The sequence below is a fragment of the Myotis myotis genome, unplaced genomic scaffold (genome assembly GCF_014108235.1).
Source record: "Myotis myotis isolate mMyoMyo1 unplaced genomic scaffold, mMyoMyo1.p scaffold_m19_p_1, whole genome shotgun sequence".
Classification (NCBI taxonomy): Eukaryota; Metazoa; Chordata; class Mammalia; order Chiroptera; family Vespertilionidae; genus Myotis; species Myotis myotis.
The window spans coordinates 43,090,525-43,116,571 of NW_023416313.1; the positions used below are offsets into that span (position 1 = coordinate 43,090,525).

Genomic DNA, 26,047 nt, shown 5'->3' on the forward strand with positions numbered 1-26,047 from the left:
TGACAGCCTGAGAGCCCTCGAGGGATGTCTGACTGATGGCTTAGGCCTGCTCCCCCTTGGGGAGCCACAGTCAGACATCCTTAGAGCTGCCGAGGAGGTGGGAGAGGCTCCCACCACCACCACTGCACTCGCAGCTGTCAGCCCAGCTTGTGGCTGAGTGAGATCCCCCTATGGGAGCACACTAACCACCAGGGGGCAGATCCTGCATTGAGTGTCTTCCCCCTGGTGGTCAGTGTGCATCATAGCAACTGGTTATTCCACCATTAAGGTCAATTTGCATATTAGCTTTTTATTATAGAAGATATAGATTTCTCTCTATATAAGTCTCTCCATAGGTGGTTGTATAGACAGATAGACAGATGAATTATTTGCCCATAGCAGTTCAAACTTCAAACAGCCTCCTTCCTCCAGCCAGGTCCAGTTTCCAAATGATCTTAATTTATCTAGAATTGTTTAGATTTGGGTGAGATCATGATGGTCTCTCAGCATCCTCAATGCATCAGCATTATAAAAAGAGGGAGAAGAGCCCTGGCTGGGGTGACTCAGTTGGTTGGAGCATCATCCTGTCCACCAAAAGGTGATGGCTTCAATTCCTGGTCAGGGCACATATCCAGGTTGCATGTTCTATCTCTCAATCTGATGGATGTGTTTTTTTTCTCTCTCTCTAAAAAATCAATTTGAAAAAATGAGGAGGAGAAAGATATTCCCAAACTCATGTAAGAAAATTATGGGGCAAGATTTTTAACAGTGAAATTTTTCTTTTAGCTATTGATCCCATGACTATGGTTCTCAACTGAGGATGATTTTGCCACTCAAGGGACATTTTGCCATGTCTGGATTCATTTTTGTTTGCTGCAACTTGGTAGGGTTACTGCTAGCATCCAGTGTATAGAAAGAAGGAATGCTACTAAACCTTCTACAAAATAGAGGATAGCTGCCAGCCCTCTATGTAACACATCTCCCGAAGATTTATCTCTGACAAATGTCTATGGTACCAAGAATGAGAAACCCTCCAGTATGGTGATGACCAAAAAGAATGAGTTTGACTTTATTATTATAAATATATTTTAATGTATATAACATAATATCATGCAGTGCAAGAGAGACTCTCCCTTGATATAAAACAAAAAAAAAGAACACAAAAATTCTTAGCATTGGCAGTTATTTCATTAACTAAATTAATTAATTATAAAAAGAATGGGTAAACAAATAAAAGTTTAGGTGCACAGAAAAACTTTTGTTGAATATTACTCATGTCATGTTGCCATGTACAGTGCCACAAAAATGCATTTAAATATATATGAAAATGACCTAGGTAAAGAATTAAACCATTTCAAAGATGCTTTCTTGATTGTTAAGTTTTTCTATAAATACTATTTTGCAAATAATGCCTAACTTTTAAACATAAAATTGAAATATTGTATAGTAAGGTATTTCCCAAAATCTTGCATCAAAGTATCCATGAATGTCTAATTTTATACTGGCTTCTTGTTTAAATTATTTATGAATATCTAATTTACATTGACTTATTCTGTGGGCTCCTTAATTGTTCTGAAATTGATTGAAAATAACTGTTTTTAGAAAATAAACTGTATTAAGAAATTATTAAACAGAACTGAAAAGTAAATTTACACTAAGATCGGAACTTCTCCCATTGTTAGAGAGGAAAGAAGCTCATTCTTACTCAGTCCTTGCCTCCTCTTCTCAGTGAAAAGGCCAAGAAACTTTTCTTTTCTGAATATCAAAAGACATTTTTACATAGTTTAAAACAAAATCCAGCGCTAGGCAATATTTTCAGTTCTCTTGCTGTCTGATTCAAATATTTTGTTATTGTTCAAAAGTAAAGATTAGTGTAGTTGTTTAAGGAAATTAAAATCTGGGTGTAAATGTAAATGACAGTTTTTCTTCAAATTTCAAAGAGAGGTAAAACATGCATCTGAGGGCAAAGGGGAAAGAACTCACAGTAGTGCCATCTCTTAAGTCCTGGCTTCATGTCTAATGCCCCTCCATCATTTGTGTTAGCATTGGCCAAAAAACTAATTACCTTGATTTGCCTAGTACATGGACCTACGGATTCCTAATGAGAACTGTTTGATGAGGAAGGTTAAAAACTGTGGAGTCAGGGGAAGGACAGTGTGATCTGTCAGCGGAAAAAAATAGAGAATGCTTAGCCAATTGCTACTTACCTACTTAAACTGCTGGATTATGCTAAACTGAGAAGCGTATAGTCGGGATAGAAAGGTGAACAAGGAGGTCATCAGAGACACAGCAGCAATGGTGGATCTTTGAGGAGATGACAGGTTCTTATATGTTCATGGTCAGCAAAACACTTCAGCAAAATACTTCTTTATGTGAAAGAAAGCCTGTCTTTTTCCTCACATCTAAGGGGAGAGTTGTCAGATCATGCTTATTTGCATCTTGACCTCAATGACAGCATACATGGCAAACACATACTGGACACAATTTCCTAGACACCACACATGACATTTTCACTTGGAGGTGGATGGTTGTTGCATTAGATAGTAGTTTTAGATTTAATCCAGTCCCGATAATGAGTCACTTTTGTATAAATTCCAGGATTGTTTTCTTTACCACAGTCTATTCCCCAGCTTACTATTCCGATAATATACCAGATGTTTCTATCACGTGCAATAACCAGAGGTCCCCCAGAATCACCCTAGAGAAGAAGAGAAATATTGTCAATGTAATAAATGAGTGTCAGAATGACAGTTAATCAGCAACTTAATATCTAATAAATTAATATTTTGAAGTAGGTAAAACTAATTCTATTTTTACTTACTATTAGTATTAATATAATAATTGTGTTATTACTTATATCTTATTATGTCTGCTTACCTCTATGAATATCTTCACCTGAAAGATGATGATAATAAAGATAATGTTTCAGTTTTACCCTTGTATAGTTTTTTATTTTTGCTCTATCTAAATAGAGAGTGCAAACTGTATCTAAATTTAGGCATCCAGTTCTTACATAAATGATACCTTAAGCTTCAACTAAACACCACCTCTACAATGAAACCTCTCCTAACTCTGTTATGTAGAATAATCTCTTGCTTTGAGTTTAAATCTCACCTTATTCCATTCTCACCAGCTGATAGGTGTCCTGGGCACTGTATTACTGTGTAGCAGTAGGTTTGAGAGGAAGAAGATATGCAAAGGGCACTCCAAGCCAATGTGCACCATTTATTACACAAATTATTTTGCTTCCAAACTAAGATGGAATCCCTAGCCTTCAAGATCTGGTTTGAATGTTGTGAATCATGAGGACTTTCTTGATATCTTTAACCTTAGATTTGGACAACTGATTTGTACTTAACTTTTAGCAATGAACCTATTCATTCCAAAAAAGTATTATGTGGAAGTTCCTTACAGATTTTTTTTTTTAAATAAGAGAAATGGTCTTGTTTGAAGTAGGCATGGGGTCCTAGAGACTTGTCACTTCAGCTCTCTTCCCTTAACATGCCTTTTAGTACATTTCAGTGCACAGTAGAGGGAGTGTGAAAACCTTGGTCTACCAAAAGCTATCCTCCACAGCTCCTTAGCTCCTTTCCTAAGTTAGCCCACATCCTAACTTAGGTCCTCAGTGTGCTAGTGGTGAAGGAAGCATGGACCAATAGAAAGAGGAAATCTGGTTTCTTATAAACTCAAATATAACTTTCTATTCAACAGATTTATTTTTGTGGATTTGAGTTTATCCTAATTATAGACTTTTTTGTGTTCTTCCTTAAAAGTCATGTGATCCAGTTCTATCTTGAAGCATACATGTTGTTTCTGCTTCTTAAGAATTAAAACTAGCCCTAACTGGTTTGACTCAGTGGATAGAGCATCGGCCTGCGGACTGCAGGGTCTCAGGTTCGATTCCGGTCAAGGGCATGTAACTTGGTTGCAGGCACATCCCCAGTAGGGGGTGTGCAGGAGGCAGCTGATCGATGTTTCTCTCTCATCGATTTTTCTAACTTTCTATCCCTCACCCTTCCTCTCTGTAAAAAATCAATAAAATATATTTTTAAAAAAAGAAAAAAAAGAATTAAAACTAGTAGAAGGAGACCTTGCGTTCCAGAAAATGTAGCCAAACCCTTGTCTTTTGTCCACTGCTTTTAGTTATGTACTTATGTGCTGTTATTAAATTGTAAATTCATCATGGACTCCTGCTTTTTTAAGTGTTTATGTTTCCTTCAGTAATTGCCATAGTACCTTGCAATTCACAAAAAAAGTGAATGAATAAGTGAATGAATATTTATTACCAATAGCAGATCAATGGTGGCAACTTTGCATATAAAAAAAGCACTCATGTGTAAAAATCTCAAAGCCATTCCTAATCCTTCAAGAATTATGAAAAGTTGGGCTCAGTTTCAAATGCTATAGGTAAAAATCTTTATTAATTTTGATATTTATTTTTCTTCTTTTATATAACTAGACTTTAAAAGTGGCAGCATGGATGGACTTGGAGAGCATTATTCTAAGTGAACTAAGCCAGTCAGAGAAAGACAAGTACCATATGTTTTCAATCATATGTGGAATCTAATGAGCAAGATGAATTAACAAGCAAAATTGAGGCAGACTCATAAATAGAGAGCAGGCTGACAGCGGTTGAAGGGGTGGGAGTTGGGAGGCTGGGTGGGAGAGGTGGAGAGATTGAGCAAAAAAGAAAAAAAAAGAGAGAATAAACTCATAGACAGGGACAACAGGGTGGTGATTGTCAGCATGAGGGAAGGTTAGGGGAGGTGGAGGAGACCATAGGAGGAATAAATGATGGAGAGGGATTTGACTTGGGGTAGTGAGCACATAATACAGTGTACGGGTGATATGTTTTGAAATTGTGCATCTGAAACATGTATAATTTTGTTAACCAGTGTTACCCCAATAAATTTTAAAAAGGGGAAAAAATAAAAGTGATATTCTCTTTAAATGTTTAATGATTAAGAATTTTTTTTTAATTGCATAATTCTCTCTGGATGTACTATTTAAGGTCAATGGCTCAAGCACCCATAAAATGACACTACTGCCAATCCCATCTCACAATGCCTTACAACTAGTAGGGATTAGATATTTAACTATCAATTATAATTATGGATTGAAGCAATGATTGTGTGGCTTCCTGACTTAGTTTCTTTTATCTGCTGCCACTTCTTTTCTCTAATTAGAGCACTAATGTGCATCTGGTGGTCATTTTTTACATATGCATGGAGACAATAATAGGAGTATTTCTTATGGTTCATCCTTTCCCTCTTTTTATACTCTGCTCTCTCCTGCACAACTTAATTTTATGGAGATCCATGAAGTGACATTGACTTATGGACAGTGAGTTCATCTCTATTCAACAGATTCATTTTTGTGGATTTGTGTCTAGTCTTACCTCACAGGCATCGAGTTTTCCTTCCAAGAATCCAGCACATATCATTCCTGATGACACAGCACCACCGTATACATGAACTTCATTACATCTGTCATTACTTATGATCTCTACCTCAACTTGTCGAAGAGTATTGGGAAAAGGACCTACAGAAGAAAAAAGTAAATAAGTGAAGAATTTCCAAATTCTTGTATTTATAATAGTTAATTGTGTCTTGCAAAGGATAGATTAATGATAAAATATATGTCTAGAACAGCGGTTCTCAACCTGTGGGTCGCGACCCTTTGGGAATTGAATGACCCTTTCACAGGGGTCACCTAAGACCATCAGAAAACACATATTTTCTGATGGTCTTAGGAACCGAGATACCACTCCTCTATCTGTCTCCAGGCGGGTCTGTCCATATGCAGATACGCCCACATATGAGTACCCGGCGTGATGACATCATCGCGCCAACCCCATCACATACACCCCGTACAGATACAGGTGTATGTGACAGAGTTGGTGCCATAATGTACTTATGCGGACCAGTCACACATGTGTAGAGAGCAGCTATGTGTAGAAAGCAGCTACTCTGTTAAAAGCAGCTACTGTGTTGAAAGCAGCAGTATTGGAGGTAAAACGACACTTCATGAATTATAATTACTGGGTAAATGTAAAATCATGTACTGTAAAATCATCAACTACTGCAAAAAAAAAATATCTGTACCATGGGAACTTAATCTGGATGCTGTTCTGTCTTTTTATATTCAGCTGTGGTTGATGTGAATACTGCCCCCTTGTGATAGTAATAGGTTTGTAAAAAACAACAACACAGAGAATGGTAAGTCATAGGAAACTTTAATGAACTGTATTGACTGAACTATGCCATGTATCATCTTTTGTATTATTAAAGCTATTGTTATATATTATTTTCATTAGCATACCATCCCATGACAATGGACCATGTAGAGAGGAACGTTAAGAAAAGAAAATATAGTGAGGATTTTTTACGGTATGGTTTTACCTCAATAATTACAGCCGGAATTGAGAAACCGCAATGTGTTATTGTTGTGAAGTTCTATCAGCCGCATCTATGAAGCCGAACAAACTAAAACGCCATTTTGATAGCAAGCATCCGAGCTTTGCCGGCAAGGATACCAACTATTTTAGAAGCAAAGCTGATGGACTCAAGCAAGCCAGACTTGACACTGGTGGCAAGTACCATAAACAAAACGTAGCAGCCATTGAAGCTTCATATTTGGTGGCACTCAGAATCGCCAGAGCTATGAAACCTCACACCATTGCTGAGGATTTACTGTTGCCAGTGGCCAAAGACATTATTCGAGTTATGATCGGAGACGAATTTGCTACGAAATTGAGTGCAATTTCCTTATCTAATGACACTGTCCACAGAAGAATAGATGACATGTCTGCTGATATTTTTGATCAGGTAATCCAGGAAATTAAATGTGCTCCACTTCCAATATTTAGTATCCAGCTTGATGAATCTACAGATGTTGCAAACTGTTCACAGTTACTGGTTTATGTGAGGTATATTAATGATGGTGACTTTAAGGATGAGTTTCTTTTTTGCAAACCTCTTGAAACGACAACTACTGCATGTGATGTATTTGACACAGTGGGTTCATTTCTGAAAGAGCATAAGATCTCTTGGGAAAAGGTTTGTGGTGTTTGCACAGATGGTGCTCCAGCTATGCTAGGATGTCGATATGGATTTCAGCGTTTGGTACTGAATGAGTCACCAAAAGTCATCGGAACTCACTGCATGACTCATCGGCAAATATTAGCAACGAAGACGCTGCCACAAGAGTTACAAGAAGTGATGAAAAGCGTCATAAGTTGTGTCAATTTTGTAAAGGCGAGCCCTTTAAACAGTCGACTGTTTTCTCAACTGTGCAACAAGTTGGATGCGCCGAACAATGCTCTGCTATTTCACACTGAAGTGAGATGGTTGTCGAGAGGAAAAATTTTAAAACGTGTTTTTGAGCTTCGTGATGAACTCAAAACGTTTTTTAATCAGAAAGCAAGACCGCAGTTCGAAGCACTTTTCAGCGATAAAAGTGAACTGCAGAAAATAGCTTACTTGGTTGACATCTTTCCCATCTTGAATGAGTTAAATTTATCACTGCAAGGACCAAATGCAACATGACTCGATTTGTCTGAAAAGATCCTATCATTCCAAATGAAACTTCAGCTTTTGCAAAAAAAAAAAAAAAAAAATGGGTGAAAATAAAATGTACATATTCCCTACCTTATCTGCTTTCTTTGAGGAACATGACATTAAACCAGACAAAAGGATTACGATGATAATTTCTGTGAAAGAACACTTGCACATGCTTGCAGACGAAATTTCATTGTACTTCCCAAATCTACCTGACACCCCATTTGCACTTGCCAGAGCCCATGCACAGTCAAAGTTGAAGATGTTCCTAAGACAGTACAAGAGGAGTTCATTGAACTTATTAACAACGATGCAGCGAGAACTGATTTCTCTATAATGCCAGTTACAAAATTCTGGATCAAGTGTTTTGCGGTCATATCCTGTTCTATCTGAGACTGCGTTGCACCTTCTTCTTCCATTTCCAACAACATATCTTTATGAAACAGGGTTTTCCAGCTTGTTGGTTATCAAGTCTAAATACAGAAGTAGACTTGTTGTGGAAGATGATCTTCGTTGTGCTCTTGCAAAGACTTCCCTGAGAATTTCTGATCTGGTAAGAAAGAAGCAATCTCAACCTTCGCACTGACTGACATTGGCTTTTTACACATATTGTGCAAAATGTAGCAATGTAGTTTACTGTTGTTATAGTAAGACTGTTACCCATGCTACACCATGCTTCAAGACAAAATTTCATTTATTTGTAATTAGAAATAAATATTTCACAATATATAATTACATATTGTTTTTGTGATTAATCACTATGCTTTAATTATGTTCAATTTGTAACAATGAAAATTCATCCTGCATATCAGATATTTACATTACGATTCATAACAGTAGCAAAATTACAGTTATGAAGTAGCAACAAAAATAATTTTATGGTTGGGGGTCACCACAACATGAGGAACTGTATTAAAGGGTCATTAGGAAGGTTGAGAACCACTGGTCTAGAAGTTGGGCTCTGGGCTTGATGACAGCGCTTCGGAGTCAAGTTATATTTCCTGGATGCTCTTTTGTTTTCTATGTGTTAGCTATCATCCTTGGCATGCTTATTTCCACTGTCTTACTTCATACTTGTCACAATTACCAAAGATAAATATGGATTGTTTTTTTAGATGAATAAACCAAAGATCACTTGGCTATGAGTCTTGCAATGATCACTTAGCTAAATGGAGATAAAAAGTCAGGGCATCTATCACTACCTGGGAAAATCTGTCACAGTTTACCTAATTTACAGGAAATCTGGATTATCACTCTTCAAATGACACACTTATATTGGGAATTGAGAATCCTTTAGAAAAACAATACAGAGTAAGACTTTACTATCGGGAATTAACTTCAATACTAAATAGATAAAATATTATTGCTTCATAAAAAAGATCTGTGTAATATTTTCAACAATAAAGGTTTTTTTTAAAGGATGCAACTTATAACAATAGATAGGTCAATACGCAGTATTCTGCACACTTTTGGGCATTGAATGATTCATGATGAACTCACAAATCACTCAGAAACTACAACTCTGGAAAGGGGGATGTTAAGTTTAATTAGGTTCTAGAGGTGGCGTCATGGTCCTGCCCTAGTGGTCGATGCTATATATTTCTTCTCCAATCAGTAAGCAGTCTGCCTAATTCCAAATCATTTAATTCTCCTTTATATTTATCACCATACCCTATATAACAAGGCCAATCCCTTAGTAATGAGGAAAAGGACTCTCAGGTTATAAAAACAGTGTATCAACCTGGACCCCATGTGAGAATTTTAGAGTGCATATTGAAAGAGAGCAGATATCTATAAAAATCAACTGATGAAGACTCGGTAGATAAAAGCTGTACTTTGAGCAAGAACATAATAAGACTACAACTTCATAATAAGAGCCTGGAACGAGAATCAGAAAGTCAAGGACTGATTAAACCATATGTAAAGAGTGCAGCTTAACAGAACTTGAAACTTACATCATTATTTAAATGTCTATCAGCAGTTTATTATATATTATTAAGTATAGTAAAATATCATACTTGTCAACTTCATAAACTCTCAAACTCAAAAAACTGTTTTATAGGTACATGGATCAGAAGGCCCCATTTAATATTCAGCATCAGGAATGTCATTCAAATTGCTCTCTTAAGACTATTTCTGTTTATGATACATTACTACTACTCACAAATAACATACTTTAGGAATTATGTAGCCATAACAGAATCTTTACATCTGAAAGAGCAATGAAAGAAAAAAAATCATATGAAAAAATATGCTTTAATTATGTTTGAAAAGTTATAACTAGTTTTTAGAGAAACCCCTAAAGAATATAATAATCATAAATACTGTGTAATAGTAATAGCCAAAGTTTTCATAAGTCACAATATCTGGTCTTTGTTTGTTGTTTCTGCCATATTTTTCATGGGACATAATGGTTTAATCTCTTATTTTCTGTATTTTGACTTGGTATCTTATTTCTTCATATCTCCTCTCAGATGGAGGTTTTTGTTTTTTTACTGAGATACTCACCTTTTACTTTCAGTGCTCCCCATCCGGTGACAAACACTTTACTCTTAGGCAAGACTTCAAATGCAGGATCTGGGAGACAGACTCTGTGCACATCTTCGGAAAACAGGACGGGAGTGGAGAGCTTCACCACCGCGATGTCGTCTTCGTGCTTATGGGCAGCATAGTTCTCATGAAGGACGATTGTCTGCACCCTTCTTCTCATTAGCGGAGGGCTTAGAGTGGTTCCAAAACTAGCCGTCCAGAGTTTGGGGTTTTTGTAACTGATCACAGATTAAAAGGATTATTGTTGGTTCATTTCTGATCTAAATTTACCCAGGACTCTGGATGAGCAGGGGGCATAGGGTGGGAGAAGGGTGATAGTAGATGGGGATCCTCCCACCTTGTCATTTAAGGCTTCTCCCCTAGGGCTGCTTTGTATTGATTTCGCTGATGACAAATCCCCCCATTCTCATGTAGCTTAAAGTATACTCTTCCAGGGGGAGTTTGTATTTTTTTTTTTAAAGAAACCAATGGATTATCGCTATTTTTTGAAGAAAATATACTTGAATAAAAATTAGAGATATTGTATACATACATATACATATCATTATGTCCATGCATAGTTATTTAAATGTATGCATGTATAGTTAGAAAGAGAGAAAGGGAGGGGAGGGAAGGGGAGGAGAGAGAGAGGGAGAGAGAGAGAGAGAGAGAGAGAGAGAGAGAGAGAGAGAGAGAGAGAGATTAGAGCCACAATTGATTCAGTGTTTTCTCATCCTTTCTTTTAGGTTAAATTTTATCCAGAATATTGTCACATTTTATGTGAATTTCGCTAGAGCTACTATATCTCTTTATTTTCTCCAAGTGTCCCATATGTTAAATCTTCAATGAGTATATAAATAATAAAAGTAGAGCACCAAAGATATCCATGTGGGAAAATCAGATGTAAGTTTGTGGGTTGAGATATTATTAGCAGAGTTTTTAAAAAATCCACAATATATCTCAGAAAAACTGGAGAGTGTGTTTAAATTTTGACAGTGTTGGCTTATTCTTAGTTAAAATTGAGATTGCTGGGGAATATATATTCAGTTAAAGCTGAAGATACTCTAATTTTTTGTACTATTCAGTAATTGTCACTTTTTCTAAGCCTACCAGAAAAATCACGAATACTATTGGGAGGCCTAAGATGATTGATGAAAAAGGGATACGAATTATAGCAAGTGAAGGTGAGAAAAAGAAGTGACATTGGTGACCCTGTTGGTACAGATGGAGGACTTACGTGTCAAAGCAATGCGCTGCAGTCAGGAGCCACTCCTCGCTGATCAAAGAGGCACCACAATAGTGGGTGCCATCCATTTGCAGGCTGGCTTGCCATGGCCAATCAGCTTTCTTTGCAATATAACCATTAGCAATTTTTTCCATGGATGGAGACTCCCTCCCTAAACCACAACCTGTCATAAGAGAATAAGATGATTATTTCTAGAGTTATCAATGTGTATAAGTATATTTGGCACATAGTAAAATATGGGAGCATTCATAGGTTTGCCTGGCCTTAAAATTTAATCAAAATTACATGATCGAATAATAATTTATACTAAAAATGGTTAACTTAAAACATAAAATATTTAATACCCTCCCTGATGTATTTAAAGCAATTTCACTTATTTTTTTTCTTATATTTTGGGATCATGTTCTTAGGTGCAGCATTTACCCCCATGATATTTGATGGTTTTGATTGTGAAATGTATACTAATTATTGCAGGAAAAAAATACTATTTGTACTATTTTATTTAAATACTTGTCTAATATTAAAACCATTACATAACTTAGTATAAATATCTAAGTTTACATATTAAAGTTAGTGGATGTCATTTACTTCTAAACAAATTTTCTACTTTAACAAAGTGAACCAAATAAAAATAAATAAGATAAAATGAAAGGGAACTCTTTAAAAGAAGTCATCAGTGAATCCTTCTATAAAGAAGAGCAAGTTATTTCCAAAGAACCCATGTGACATGAATTCCCAATTATTTTCCCTTGAGGAGAGTTAAATCATGTATCTATTTAGAGATATCATATACTTTTGGAAATAGTAAACATGGGAGTAGAGAAACTCTTCTCTCTCTTTTTTTAATTGATTTCAGAGAAAGGGAAAGTTTGAGAGAGATTGAAACATCAATTATGAGAATCATTTAATAGGCTGCCTCCTGCACACCCCCTACTGGGATCGAGCCCACAACTGGGGAATGTGTCTTTCACTGGAATCAAACCCAGGACCCTTTAGTCTGCAGGCCATTGCTCTATCCACTGAGCCAAACTGGCTAGAGCAAGAAACTCTTAAAGTGTTTTTAAGTTTTATTATTTGATCTATAAGACATCTCAGAGATATTTTTGAACTTACCACTGTTCAGAATGTGCTCTGCTTGTATTTTATTTATATCTGGAAAAAATACAAGATGATTGCTCAGCAATTTCAATTGTCATTTAAAACACTGTACCTGCATGACATGAATATTTCTATTTGGAAGAAACTGAATTAGTTAGGAAATACTTAATTTAAAGGCAATAGAATAAAATCCTACAAAAAGGGGTAGTTTAGATATAAATTAAACTCTTCATGCCTACTAAATGTGGACTCTAGGAAAATACTGGTTCATTGTTATAAAAACATTGGCAGAGAGGATGCTATTTTTTGCCATGAAGGTGGATTAATGCCATGCCAATTTATTAAAATATAAGTGAAACTGAAGAGAACCTAAGACCACTTTTACATATATACTAATATGTTTGGACACTGTTCTCCTCCATCCTCATTCACACAGTAGTGTTACTGTAAAGCCGTTCAAGAATCTTAGACAGCTGGCATGGAGGGTTGGTCCACAGATGCTCCCTGTGGAATCAAAATCCACCAATATCCTAACAAATCCTCAAATACGTTAGTCATTTTTATCATGAAGCAAAATAGAAAACAAAGGATGCTCAGTTGTTCCCCACAATTACATGAATTTCTCCTTATGCCAGATAGCATAAGGAGCAATCTAGACCCATATTTTGCTACAATGAAAGCTGTGTGAAATTTCAGTAAACCTGCAAATTAAGGAGTCTTTAATGTAGGTCAGACTCTAACCGAGAACATAAAATGCATCTGCAGATTACTGTGGGTAGGGAGTTTATTAGAGTAAGTCCCTTAGAATTAGGTTTTGCCAATAATAACAATCTCAAAAGGATATAAAGTGTATGATTCCATTTATGTAACATTCATGAAATAATAACACTAGAGGCCGGTGTATGAAATTCGTGCATGGGGGGGGGGGGGGGGAATCCCTCAGCCCGGCCTGCACCCTCTCCAATCTGGAACTGCTGGCTCCTAACCACTCACCTGCCTGCCTGCCTGCCTGATTGCCTCTAACTGCCTCTGCCTGCCAGCCTGATCACCCCTAACCACCTCTGCCTCGACCCCTGCTACCATGGCTTTGTCCAGAAGGAGGACTAGACGACCAGAAGATGTCCGGTCTATCTGGTCTAATTTGCATATTACCCTTTTATTAGTATAGATAGATGGAGAATGGATTAGGGTTTCCAGGGGCTAGAGATGGGAAGAGGGTTTGGGTGTGGCTATAAAGAAGTAACACAAGGTAGTCTTCTCATGGCATAGTAGCAGAGTATAGGTGTTTTTTTTTTTAAATCATATCCACGTTTAATTCAAACAATTATACTAATATCTCTCTTTCAAAAAAGGAGGAATTGCTATTATATTTGTGTTATTATATAATTATTATATAATTATTCTGTCTTAATTATTTCCATATTAATCAAAGGAATATTTTGGTGTTGATTAGGTTTTTGCTTATTATCAAATAAATGAGAGACTTAAAAATGGAAAGCATTTTCATTTTATGGTGAAATAAACATCCTTTCTCTGTAGATGAGAAGATAGTAAAATTGTGAACTATAGCATGGAGAGAAAATGTTATTTCTTACCTTTAAGATAAGGCAATGAAGTATCTATCTTCAAGAAGCTTTCATTTAATTTTAACTTCTGATGCAAAATGTTAGCAGCTTGACTTTTTACTGTTTCTGCATTGTTAGGAAGAAAGTGAAATTTAAGCAATACATCTGTTTTCAAACCATCATCACTTGACCTGGAAAACAAAAACACCAGAATAAATAAGTGAAGTCATAGCCATAATTATTATTTAATACCTTATTATTTAAATATTAGTTATATCTTTAAAAATACAACATAAATATTTTATTATCATAGATTTTTCCCTTTCTTTTATCATATAGGTGTTAATACATAAATTATTCCCTGTTCGTAAAAGTGTTTCATATTTACGGAGGGGAGAGTAAAATTCTAGAGTTTTGGAATTTTTTTTTCTGGGAAAATAAATCAAAAATACTTGTTAAATTCGTCAACTCTGTCTACATATATTTTTTCTTAATTTTTAAAAATTCATATCTGTTTATGCTTAAAATTTAAGTAAAATTTAAAAATTAAGCCCAGCCAGGTGTGACATAGCAGTTGAGCATGGACCCAGGAATGAGGTCACATGTTCGATTTCCAGTCAGGGCATATGCCCAGGATGCTGGGTCAATCCCCAATAGGGGGTGTGCAGGAGGCAGCTGATCAATGATTCTCTCTCATTATTAATGTTTCTCTCTCTCTCCCTTCTTCTCTGAAATCAATAAAAATATATTTTAAAAAAATTAAGTAAAAGTATTTAATGATTGTGAGAATCTTTAAGTGAAGGGCAAGTCTTTTTTTTTTTTTTAATCCTCATGCGCAGATATGTTTTCATTGGTTTTTATAGAGAGAGTGAGGAAGAGTGTGTGTGTGAGAGAGAAATATCAATGTAAGGAGAAACATCAATAGGTTGCCTCCTGCACGTGCCCCAACTGGTGGTTGAACTCACAACCTAGGTATGTGCCCTACCAGAATCAGACCCACAATCTTTTTTCTGTCCAAAATATGTTTTTATTGATTTTTTTTTTTAAGAGAGAGGAAGGTACAGAGGGAGAAAGAGAAAAACATTGATGTGAGAGAGAAACATCCATTGGTTGCCTCTGTACACACCCTAATGGGAGTATGAAACCCAAAATCTGGGTATGTGCCCAGATGGGGAATCAAACCAGTGACCCTTCGGTGCACTGGACTGTGCTCAACCAACTGAGCCATTCGGCCTGGGCAGAAATGCAAGTCTTTAAAAGAACAACCAGAAGAATGTATTTAATCTCTACCCAAATCAAGAAAGTATCCCCTCTAGGTACTCTGTAGAAGAGGAATAACAATTAAACATAGTAATATGAAATTATTTTTGCTCTTGATATATCCAAGATTTTTTAAATATATATTTTTATTTATTTCAGAGAGGAAGGGAGAGGGAGAGAGATAGAAACATCAATGATGGGAGAGAATCATTGATTGGCTGCCTCCTGCTCATCCACTCCTGGAGATCAAGCCTGAAACCCAGGCCTGTGCCCGGACCAGGAATCAAACCGTAACTTCCTGGTTCATAGGTCAACGCTCAACCACTGAGCCATGTCAGCTGAGCTATCTAAGATTTTCATATCCTGCCAACAAAGCAAATAAATGAAGAATAACTAAATAAAACAAAATTGCTCTTTCATTATACAAATTGATTAGTTATGATTACCTGAAGTTGACAACATGAGACTCGATGTAATGATGATTTAAACTGGAATTTTGAAATATCTTATCAATCTGAGAAAAGAAAAAACAAACAACACACAGCATAGAACTTTGTTAAATATGAATTTCACACATTTCAATAGAACACAAAAAAGTTTGTATAAAACCTGCAGTGATTCAAATAGCATTTAATTCTGTGTTGCTTTACACCTATCCCCACCCAGAAAGCTCACTGGGGCATAATCCTGTTATCAGAAAGATCTTCCTAGTAATTAGATGTTGATATTTAAACAAATTGTCACACGGTTAAAGATGGCTGATATAGAGTTGAATGAAGCTAGCTGTTTCAACAGCCAATATAAAATATGCACAGAGTTGGAGGTACAAAGATGGAGGTTCTTTGAAAACTTGCTACATAAGGACTTAAAATCCTGTCATTCAAGTTCAGTTATCTTCCTCATGGAGGTGATTAAAAAATCAGTCTTTTAGGCTTTTCTGAAACTTTTTAGGCCGTATTTTGATTCTGTGATAAATGGGGGAGAGGAAAAGAATATATATTTTTGGGTACTTCTTTAAAATGAATATACTTAGCAAGAAAAATCATGAAATAATAACAGAATAAGATTATGCTATTTGTGTGTCATTTTAGACTTTTGTGGGATAATTTCTGTGTAATACTAATCCCTAGAAGAAATTATTTTGTACTAAAACCACAGATTGTTACAGAATCTGTGGTTGCACTAACCTATTCATTAACATTGACTCATCAATCTGGCTTTTCAGAAAAAATGACAGATCATGTGTCAAATCTTAAGTGAACCTGAGTCTCAATAATTATTTCCTCAGATCAGAAGAGAAAAGAGCTGTCAAAATGTGAAACTAGACATGTGCTGAACAAGGGCTTTTCACGCATCTGATTTATGACATTTCCTCTGGTGAGGCACCATATCATATCCTATTAGATAGGATGGTAAGCATATAGTTATTGAAAAATCAAGTTATTAAAAAAAGAAAATTCAAGTTATTAAGAAAAACAATGACCAGGTGTTTTCCTTTAACAATGATAGAAAATTTGTTTTTCTAAGGATATAGTTTTCTATACACACATGTACATTTATATGACAAAACCTAATACATATTCATTGTAAAAAGTTATAAAAAGCTAGCAAAAAAGCATAATGAAAAGCATTAAAATAACTTCTAAATCACTGCAGAGAACCTGTAATTTTCATTTTGGGCATATGTACTTCCAGATTTCTACATCGATTTTTATAAATTTTACTATAAGTTCTCTGCCTATTTCCATTCTCTTTCTATCTCATTATTTTGTTGTTGTTTCCTTTAAATTACAGTTTTGTGAACCATGTTATTGCCCATGGCAATATAAGCAGTCTAGATTATAAACAGTCTAGGTTATTGAACTCCAAAAGACATCTCTAAATTTCATTTTAGGTACTGATTTTAGTCATTTCTTCTGGGATAATGTTTGCTAGAACTGAAACTTGCAGTCTAAATCAGGGATCAGCAAGTTATAGCCTATAGGAAAAATCAGCCAGCCACTCATTTTTGTGGGCCCATCATCTAAGAGTGGTCTTCATATTATTTTAATAGTTGAAAAAAAATCATAAAAAGAGTAATGTTTTGTGCCCGCTAAAAATTTTTACAAAATTTAACTTTTAGCATCCAAAATCAAGTTTTCCTGGGCTGCAGCCACACTGCTTGGCTGACATATTGTCTCTGGTGCAGTATCACTACAAAGACAAATCTGAATTGCTTCAGAAGGACTGTATGGCCTGCAAAGCTGAAACTATCTGGCTTTTTTAAAAATTTCTTTATTGGTTAAGGTATTACAAATATGTCCTCATCCCCCCATTAACCCCCAACCTTCCCCCCCCTCCCCCGCACTCATACTCTCATCCCCCTGTTGTCCATGTCCATTGGTTTGGCTTATATGCATGCATACAAGTCCTTTGGTTGATCTCTTCCCCTTACCCCCACCCTCCTCTACTTTCCCTCTGGGGGTTGATAGTCTGATGGCTGTTTCTTTGTCTTTGGGTCTGTCCCTGTTCATCAGTCTATGTTGTTCTCTATATTCCACAAATGAGTGAGATCATGTGGTATTTATCTTTCTCTGACTGGCTTATTTCACTTAGCATAATGCTCTCCAGTTCCATCCATGCTGTTGCAAATGGCAAGATTTCCTTCTTTTTTACTGCAGCATAGTATTCCATTGTGTAGATGTACCACACTACATCTACTCATTTTCTGATGGGCACTTATCTGGCTTTTCACAAAAAAAATATTGCCAACTCCTGGTCTAAATTACTGTACTTCTTTACTGTACTTCTCAATTATGATCCTTCTCCTATGTGGTCACCATTTGTATTCTAGAGGACAGGGCCACTACTAGTAAATTCTTTATTCCCTAGTCATTTGTTTGATGAATATTTTTATGATCCTACCATGTGGTAGACACTGTGACAGGCACCAGAATTATAAGAATAAGTCGATTTAGCCCTTCACAAATCCAGAGAAACATAGACATATAAAATAATAATAATGTCACAAGGCAGTAAGTGCTCTAGCAGAGGTGTGCGAAAAGTTCCATGAGAACACAAGAAACAGATACTAACCTTCATTCAGACATTGATTTTCATACTTTTTATTCGCAACATAAACTGATTCTCAGAATAATTCAGAGGTGGGTGTGATTATCATTATTTTGAAAGTGGAAACCTTGAGGGGTCAAGTAGCTTCCCAAAGTTGAGAAGCCGATTGAACATAGATGTTCTGACTTCAAAGCTTAGACTGTCTCCAATTCAATATATTTATTCCTGTAATAAAATATTCAGTACCCTGCCAATGCCACTTAATTGCATATTTCAATTCATTTCATCATTTTCTGATTTTGGTTGGGAAATGGCTAAAGAAATACTTCTGAACCTGGCAAGAATGATCTTTTATCTTTGGTCAATGCTTGGCTCAGTAGAAGCTGTGTATACACTTGAAGTCTTCAGTGGAAGTCTATGTGTTTCTATGCTCTATTTTTAAGAACAAATGTTCAATATAATTGCCTAATTATTAGGGAAATGTATTAGGATCATACATACTGTAGGTGTATATTTAATGATATATGGTAATGTTGTTTGTGCCTGAATGATTGAGTTATATTTCCAAATATGCTATTTTTTTGTACTTAAGCTATTTTTTTTTTCTTTTTGTTTAGCTTATGTTGTTCAGTCTTTGGTGCAATCATCCTTTCTCCAGTGTACCTGAGATAATGTTGATTAGAGTTGCCAGGAGTAGCAAATAAAAATAGAGTTAAACTTTAATTTTAGATAAACAATAAATGCTTTTTAGTATAAGCATGTTAAATGGAGTATATTTTCAGGAAGATGTGAAATTAAAATTCAGCTGGGCATTCTGTATTTTATCTGGCAAACCTAACATAGATGTAATTTGGTGTGTTCACAACTCACCTCTTATTTTATTTTAACCTCTTTCTCCCTAACAGTATTGCCAGGTAGAAATGATGCCAGCAAAACTTAGACTTACCTCATCATTGATTTTTTGTTTCAGGTCAGTCCTAATTTTTGAGTGCTCTACTGAAAAATCTGGATGATATTCAATACTGGGGATCTGGAAGGAGATTTGGAAATAGTGCACCTTTTTCTGATCTGGAAGGGAGAACAAATATGCATGGTTTCTCTTTAGTTCATATGAGCTACATAAATAATGGAAATAGAGGGTATGACATGCAAAAACATCCCATAATTGATGAACTCCTGAGAATTAATGCAGTAGCTGTGGCCAACAGTTCCCTCTTCCTTTTTGAAGATTGCACAATCTATTAGTCATGTAATTTTCAGTTGTGTCCTGACACAAGTTGACCTTGAATTTAGAATTGCTACTAAAATAATTTTTTATTCTCAGTAAATCATATTGAGAACATAAAATCATAAAATAACATAGAATATAAATCTATGGCATTGGTCAAGAAAAAGTGTTATGTGAACCAAGTCAAATTTTAATGCTAGAAGCATTTTTACACATAAAAGATTATAATTTCCAAAATGTAGATAAATTTATGCAACTCAACATTACATTATGCAAAGTATGTACACATTTAAGCAAATCATTGTTGCAATGAAAATTGTATTCTAAAATATTAAAAATTATTAAAGTTTTGAAATAAGTGAGTGGATATTTAAAATTTAAAAAAAATGCAATGAGATAGGTTCTTACCAAATGCCAAAAAATAAACAAGGAGACCGATGATTATTGCTAGAACCAACACAACAGCTGCAACAAAAAGGGCAATCATCCATGGTTTCAAGGAATTTGTTCTTCTGCTTCGTATTGGTGGCCTTTTGAGAGAGAGTCGTGTATTAAAAACAAACAGAACTTGAAGACTGGAATCTCAATTTCACATAGTTTTGGCATAGAATGTGTTTTTTTGTTTTGTTTTTACTTTAAAAAAAATTTTTGATGAGTAATTATTTTTTTTTAATTGTTTAAAGTATTACATGTCTCCCTTTTCCCCAATTAACCACCGTCCCTGAGGGCAAGCCCCCACCACTCCAGTGTCTGTGTCCATTGGTCATGCTAATATGCATGCATACAAGTCCTTTGGTTGATCTCTAACCTCTTCCTCCCCTGCCTTCTCCCCAAGGTTGGACAGTCTGCTCAGTGCCACCTTGTCTCTGGATCCATTTTGGTTCATCAGTTTATGTTGATCATTATATCCCACATATGAGTGAGATAATGTGATATTTATCTTTCTCCAACTGGCTTATTTTGCTTAGCATAATGCTCTCCAGTTCCATCCATACTGTTGCAAATGGTAAAAGTTCCTTCTTTTTTATAACAGTGTAGTATTCCATTGTGTAGATGTACCACAGTTTTCTAATCCACTCATTTGCTGATGGGCACTTAGGCTGTTTCTAAATCTTAGCTATGGTGAATTGTGCTGCTATAAACATAGTGGTGCATATAACCTTACTGATTGGGGTTTCTGGTTTCTTGGGATATATTCCTAGAAGTGGGATCACTGGGTCAAATGGCAGTTCCATTAACTTTTTGAGGAAACTCTATACTGTTTTTCACAGTGGCTGAACCAGTCTATGTTCCCATCAGCAGTGCACGAGGGTTTCTTTTACTCCTCATCATCGCCAGCACTTGTCGTTTGTTGATTTGTTGATGATAGCCATTCTGACAGGTGTGAGATGGTACCTTACTGTTGTTTTGACTTGCATCTCGGAGGATTAGTAACTTTGAGCAGTTTTCATATGTCTCTCGGCCTTCTGTATGTCCTCTTTCAAAAAGTGTCTACTTAGTCCTCTGTCCATTTTTTTTTTTTTGGATTGTTTATCTTCTTTTTTAAGTTGCATGAGTTCCCTGCAAATTTTGGAGAATAAACCCTTATCTGAGATAGCATTGGCAAATATGTTCTCCCATGCAGTGGGCTTTTTTGTTGTTTTGTTGATGGTTTCTTTTGTTGTGCAGAAGTTTTTTATTTTAATGTAGTCCCATTTGTTTATTTTCTCCTTAGTTTCCATTGCCCTAGGAGCTGTGTCGGTAAAGATATTGCTTCAATATATGTCTGATATTTTGCTCCCAAGGAGTCTTCTAAGGTTTTTATGGTTTCCCATCTTACATTTAAGTCCTTTAACCATTTAAAGTTGTTTTTGTGTTTGGTGTAAGTTGGTGATCTAGTTTCATTTTTTTGCACATATCTGACCAAATTTCCCTGCACCATTTATTGAAGAGACTGTCTTGATTCCATTGTATGCTCTTGCCTCCTTTGTGCAATATTGATTGGACATAGTGCCTTGGATCTATTTCTGGGTTCTCTGTTCTGTTCCATTGCTCTATATGTCTGTTCTTGTGCCAGTACCAGGCAGTTTTGAGAATCATGGCTTTGTAATATAGCTTGATATCTGGTATTGTGATCCTTCCAACTTTGGTCTTTTTTCTCAGAATTGCTGTGGTTTTTTGGGGTCCTTTTTTATTCCAGATGAATTTTTGGAGAGTTTGTTCTAGGTCTTTAAAATATGCTCTTGGTACTTTAATGGGGATTACATTAAATCTATAAATTGCTTTGGGTGGTATGGAAATTTTAATGATGTTGATTCTACTAATCCATAAACACAGTACATTCTTCCATTTGTTTAGAATGTGTGTTTTTTTAACTCTAGAATTTATGGTTAGCTCATATTACATTTGGTAACATTTGAATATGTTTTTCTATAAAGAATTTGACAAAATACTGTCAATAAAAACTCATTGATGATTGACTTTATATCTTGATTTTTAAAAAGTCAGAATTACACTACAGTGACTACTTTTTCATATATTCCCCAGTTTATTACCTAGATGTTCTGAAATAGTTTTTCTTTGTAAATGAACTAATACCATATGTTGGGTTCATGTGCTTCATATCTCAATGATCCTCAAAAAGTGAGGGCAAATGAGCCACTCCTCTCATTCTAGCATGAACAGACAGAGGCTTTGAGTGACTACTGAAACTTGGAGGAGCTAGAATGCAGACTTGGTCTGTTAGGGCTCTTTGCACACATCTGTACATAAACCTATAATCTCCATTTATAAAAGAAGTAATCTGTAATGCATACAAAGAACATCTAAAACAGGACATGTAGAAGAAAATAGAAAAAGAACAATAAGGAATAAATAATAAACAACACAAAAAGAAATTTATATAATGAACAAACAAATACTGATAGATCAGAATTTTGGACCCAGAAACTTCATGGCATGAGAACCACTGGGGGTATATAATGAATATCTATTTCATCTCTATATATAAAAGCCCAGTGAACGAATGGCAGAACGACTAGAACAACCAGTTGACCAGTCATGTGCACTGACCAGTGATGTGCACTGACCACCAGGGGGCAGACACTCAAAGCAGGAGCTTCCCCCTGGTGGTCAGTGTGCTCCCACAGTGGGAGCATCCACTCAGAGAGCAGGTCCACAGCCATTTGGCTGACCAGGATAAGTGGCACTCCCACAGCAGGCCAATCCCCACGGGCCACGGCCCCCACCAGTGCACAAATCCATGCACCGGGCCTCCAGTAGGATTATAAGATTCAAACCTGTGATTTTTTATAGATAATACTAGTGGCCCGGTGCACAAAATTCGTGCACATTAAAAGGGATTAATTAGAGGAAATATTTTAATACTAGTAGCCTGATGCATGAAATTAATGCGGCGGGGGGGGGGGGGGAAGGGGAGTCCCTCAGCCCGGCCTGCAACGATGCCAGCATCCCTCAATGTGGACTCTGGCCAGAGGCCCCTGCCCTCCCCTCCTTCAGCGCAGACTCCAGCCCGAGGCTCCTCCCCTCTCCTCCCTCCTCCCAGCCGGGGTGCAGACTCTGGCCGAGGCCCCTGCCCTCCCCTCTCTTCACCCGGCGAAGCACACATGTTCAGCTTTAGAAGTTATTTATTAACTATCAGTAAGTAAATAACTTCTAAAGCTGAACACGTCGCTGCAAGCCCAGCATTCCTCACCAGGGACTCTGGCTCCAGGCCCCTCCCCTCCCCTCCCCTCCTTCGGTGCAGACTCTGGGCTGGCATCACAGCAAGCCTGGAATCCCTTGCTGTGGACTCCGGCCCAAGGACCTCTCCTCTGCCCGGCCGGGGTGTGGACACTCGGCATCCCCGGAGGCAGACTCTGTGAGCCCAGTGTTCCTTGCGGCGGACTCTGGCCTGAGGCCCCTCCCTTCCCCTCCCTCTGCCCGGCCGGGGTACAGACTCTGGGCATTCCTTGAAGCAGATTCTGGCTGGAGGCCCCCCCCCCCCCCCCATGCAGCCGGGCCAGACGCTGGGCTCATGTTGCCGGGGTAATAAAAACTCATTGCCCTCAAAAAGTGAGGGCAAATGAGCCACTCCTCTCATTCTAACATGAACAGACAGAGGCTTTCTGCATTCTAGCTCCTCTGGGTTTCAGTAGTCCCGTCCTGGCCACTATAGGCATTGCCATCTTTGTCACAGAGTGACGGTTAAAGAAAGTCCTGGGAGCCCATGGGCGTGGCTATGGCCTTGCCTCCTGGGGCCGGCGAAAGTCTCGGGAGCCTGCAGCCACAGCTGCCATCACCTCCTGGGGCACTTGACACCTGCGTATGCAAATTAACCTCCATCTTTGTCAGATAATTTGCATAGTCACTCGGATTGGCTGGTGGGTGTGACTTGTGGGCGTTGCTTCAGCATAGTGGAGGGACAGCTAATTTGCATGTTTCTCTTTTAATATATAGGATTGCTATTTGCCCTTTCTCTATAATAGAAATATCAGAGATGAAAGAAAATTAGTAAAATGTATATGAAACTCTTCCTCCTGTCAGAGTCTGGGGTGCACCGCAGGACCCAGAGTTAAGTCCCCACCCACCCGAAGCACCTCAAAATCATGCAAGACCCAGACCTGGCTGGCCCCACCTCCACTGGGTGAGATCCTAACCCAGCCAGCCCCACCCTTGTCAAGCTCGGCCAGGCAGAGGGCTTAGCCTTAGGTCCCCTGGCCTGGTGCTGGGAGAGGGATGAGGCCTGAGGTCCCCTGTCAAGTCTTGCCAGGCAGGGGGCACAGCCTGAGGTCCCCCAGCCTGGTGCCGGGGTAGGGGGCGTGGCCTGAGGTCTCCTGCCCTGGCCCAGCACCACGCAGCCTTAGGTCCCTGCTGATTGCTCCTTAAAGCTCGTTACAGAAATTCGGCCTCCGCTGTGGGCTCAGCCATCTTGTGTTTTAGAAACACTGCCTCTGCTGTGGTCACCGCCATCTTTGTGACAGCTTGACAGTCAATTTGCACATTCCCTCTTTATTAGATAGAATTGTGTAGAATAAGGCCATATTTATTTGAGTAAATAATGAATCAATTTAAAGACAATTATTATTGAGACAATAATAATGTACCAGTAGCATGCAAATATGAGAAAAAGTATGAAAGTGATATGCAAATGACTGACATTTGGCAAACCTTTGCAGAAACAGGAAAATGTGACAAAACTCTTCTCCCATCCCAGGCTCGGAGCCCACACCTAAAGACTAAACCTGAACACTTATAGAATCGAGGCAGGCTAGAAGAGGACCATCGGGGATTATACAGGAAGATCTAACCCATTAGAGAACTGGACAGGAATATTGTTCTGATAATTATAGATACTGCTTCTTTTTATCTTACAAGTACACATGGAAAAGAAGAAGAAGGAATTGCCTTCTCTGGGATTGATAAATGGTGATATAAAAGTAGAAAATATAGGCCCTAGCTAAGTAATTGAAAATATTACTGAGGTGTGCCTTTGGCATCAATGATCTCAAAGGAGTAGGGATGCTCTTGTATCTTTGCACCTGGGCAAAGAAGCTAGAAGCAGTTTTGCCACTCTATAACCTATAATCTAAGCTCTGATAAGTACCTCAGGTAGCATTAATTCTGAGTTCTGCTATATTTCTGGAAGGATATAACATTATTCTGGTCTGCTACTCTTTGGTTGATGGCAAGACAAGAGTACCTGCAGCAATCTGCAGATATCTGAAGTATCATTAGAAAAGCTAGGATCCCACTGGGGCACAGTCAAAATCTAATGAACATATTTATCACCTTTATTTTTTATTTTTTAAATATATTTTATTGATTTTTACAGAGAAGAAGGGAGAGGGATAGAGAGTTAGAAACATTGATCAGCTGCCTCCTGCACGCCTCCTACTGGGGATTGAGCCTGCAACCAAGGTACATGCCCTTGACCAGAACCAAACCCAAGACCATTCAGTCTGCAGGCTGACACTCTATCCACTGAGCCAAACTGGTTAGGGCTTATCACCTTTATTAATAGAGGATCATGGTCAATTATAAACTCATTCAGTTGACATTTGCTGATTTCTTCTCTTTGCCAAACACTTTTCGCTCAAGATTAAAAACTGAATAAGACATAGTCTCCCATCTACAAGAATGTATTATTTAGAGACACATTAAGTAATGACTATAATACAAATGACACATGTCATAATGGAATTATGCCCAAGAGAGGTAAGTGGGTTGATTTTGCTATGAGAGGTAAATGAGTTAGTTTTGTCTTAAAGAAGTTGTCCTTTGAAGTTGGCCATGAAGGCTGAGAAATAGAAATTGGCAAAGATGACATGTACCACAGGCAGAGGGAACAGCATAAAAAAAGACAAGTAAACATGAGGCAAGGAGAGGGACTTCTCAAGGACATACTTGAGAAAGTAGAGTTTATGAATGAGAATAGAGGTAAGCTTAACGCATGTTTCCATTAGTTAACTTAGTAGAAATTTATTGATCATTACCTTGTACAAAGTAGGGGAATGTAAAAAGCATCTTAAATATATCCTCCTCTCAAGGTGTA

General features: G+C 37.3%; 1 protein-coding gene across 1 annotated transcript; it reads right to left on the reverse strand.

The window, feature by feature from the left end:
* Positions 1-1,165: 1,165 nt before the first annotated feature.
* On the reverse strand, positions 1,166-24,465 carry LOC118673782 (transmembrane protease serine 11G-like). The gene is made up of 9 exons (XM_036348694.1): positions 24,392-24,465; positions 19,924-20,045; positions 19,234-19,355; positions 15,683-15,750; positions 14,007-14,167; positions 11,305-11,476; positions 10,047-10,306; positions 5,378-5,520; positions 1,166-2,677 (listed from the first exon to the last, which is right to left on the reverse strand). The coding sequence occupies exons 1-9, from the start codon at positions 24,463-24,465 to the stop codon at positions 2,516-2,518; spliced, it is 1,284 nt and encodes a 427-aa protein (XP_036204587.1). The 3' UTR covers positions 1,166-2,515.
* Positions 24,466-26,047: the final 1,582 nt, after the last annotated feature.

Bases quoted from the DNA above. Each gene is read 5' to 3' on its own strand.
- LOC118673782 (XM_036348694.1), bottom strand. From the start codon at position 24,465: ATGGCGGTGACCACAGCAGAGGCAGTGTTTCTAAAACACAAGATGGCT. The intron at 15,751-19,233 runs GTAAGTCTAAGT...TTCTTTTCTCAG, and splicing joins AACAAAAAATCAATGATGAG to ATTGATAAGATATTTCAAAA. The intron at 2,678-5,377 runs GTAAGACTAGAC...CTTCTTCTCTAG, and splicing joins GAAAACTCGATGCCTGTGAG to GGTGATTCTGGGGGACCTCT.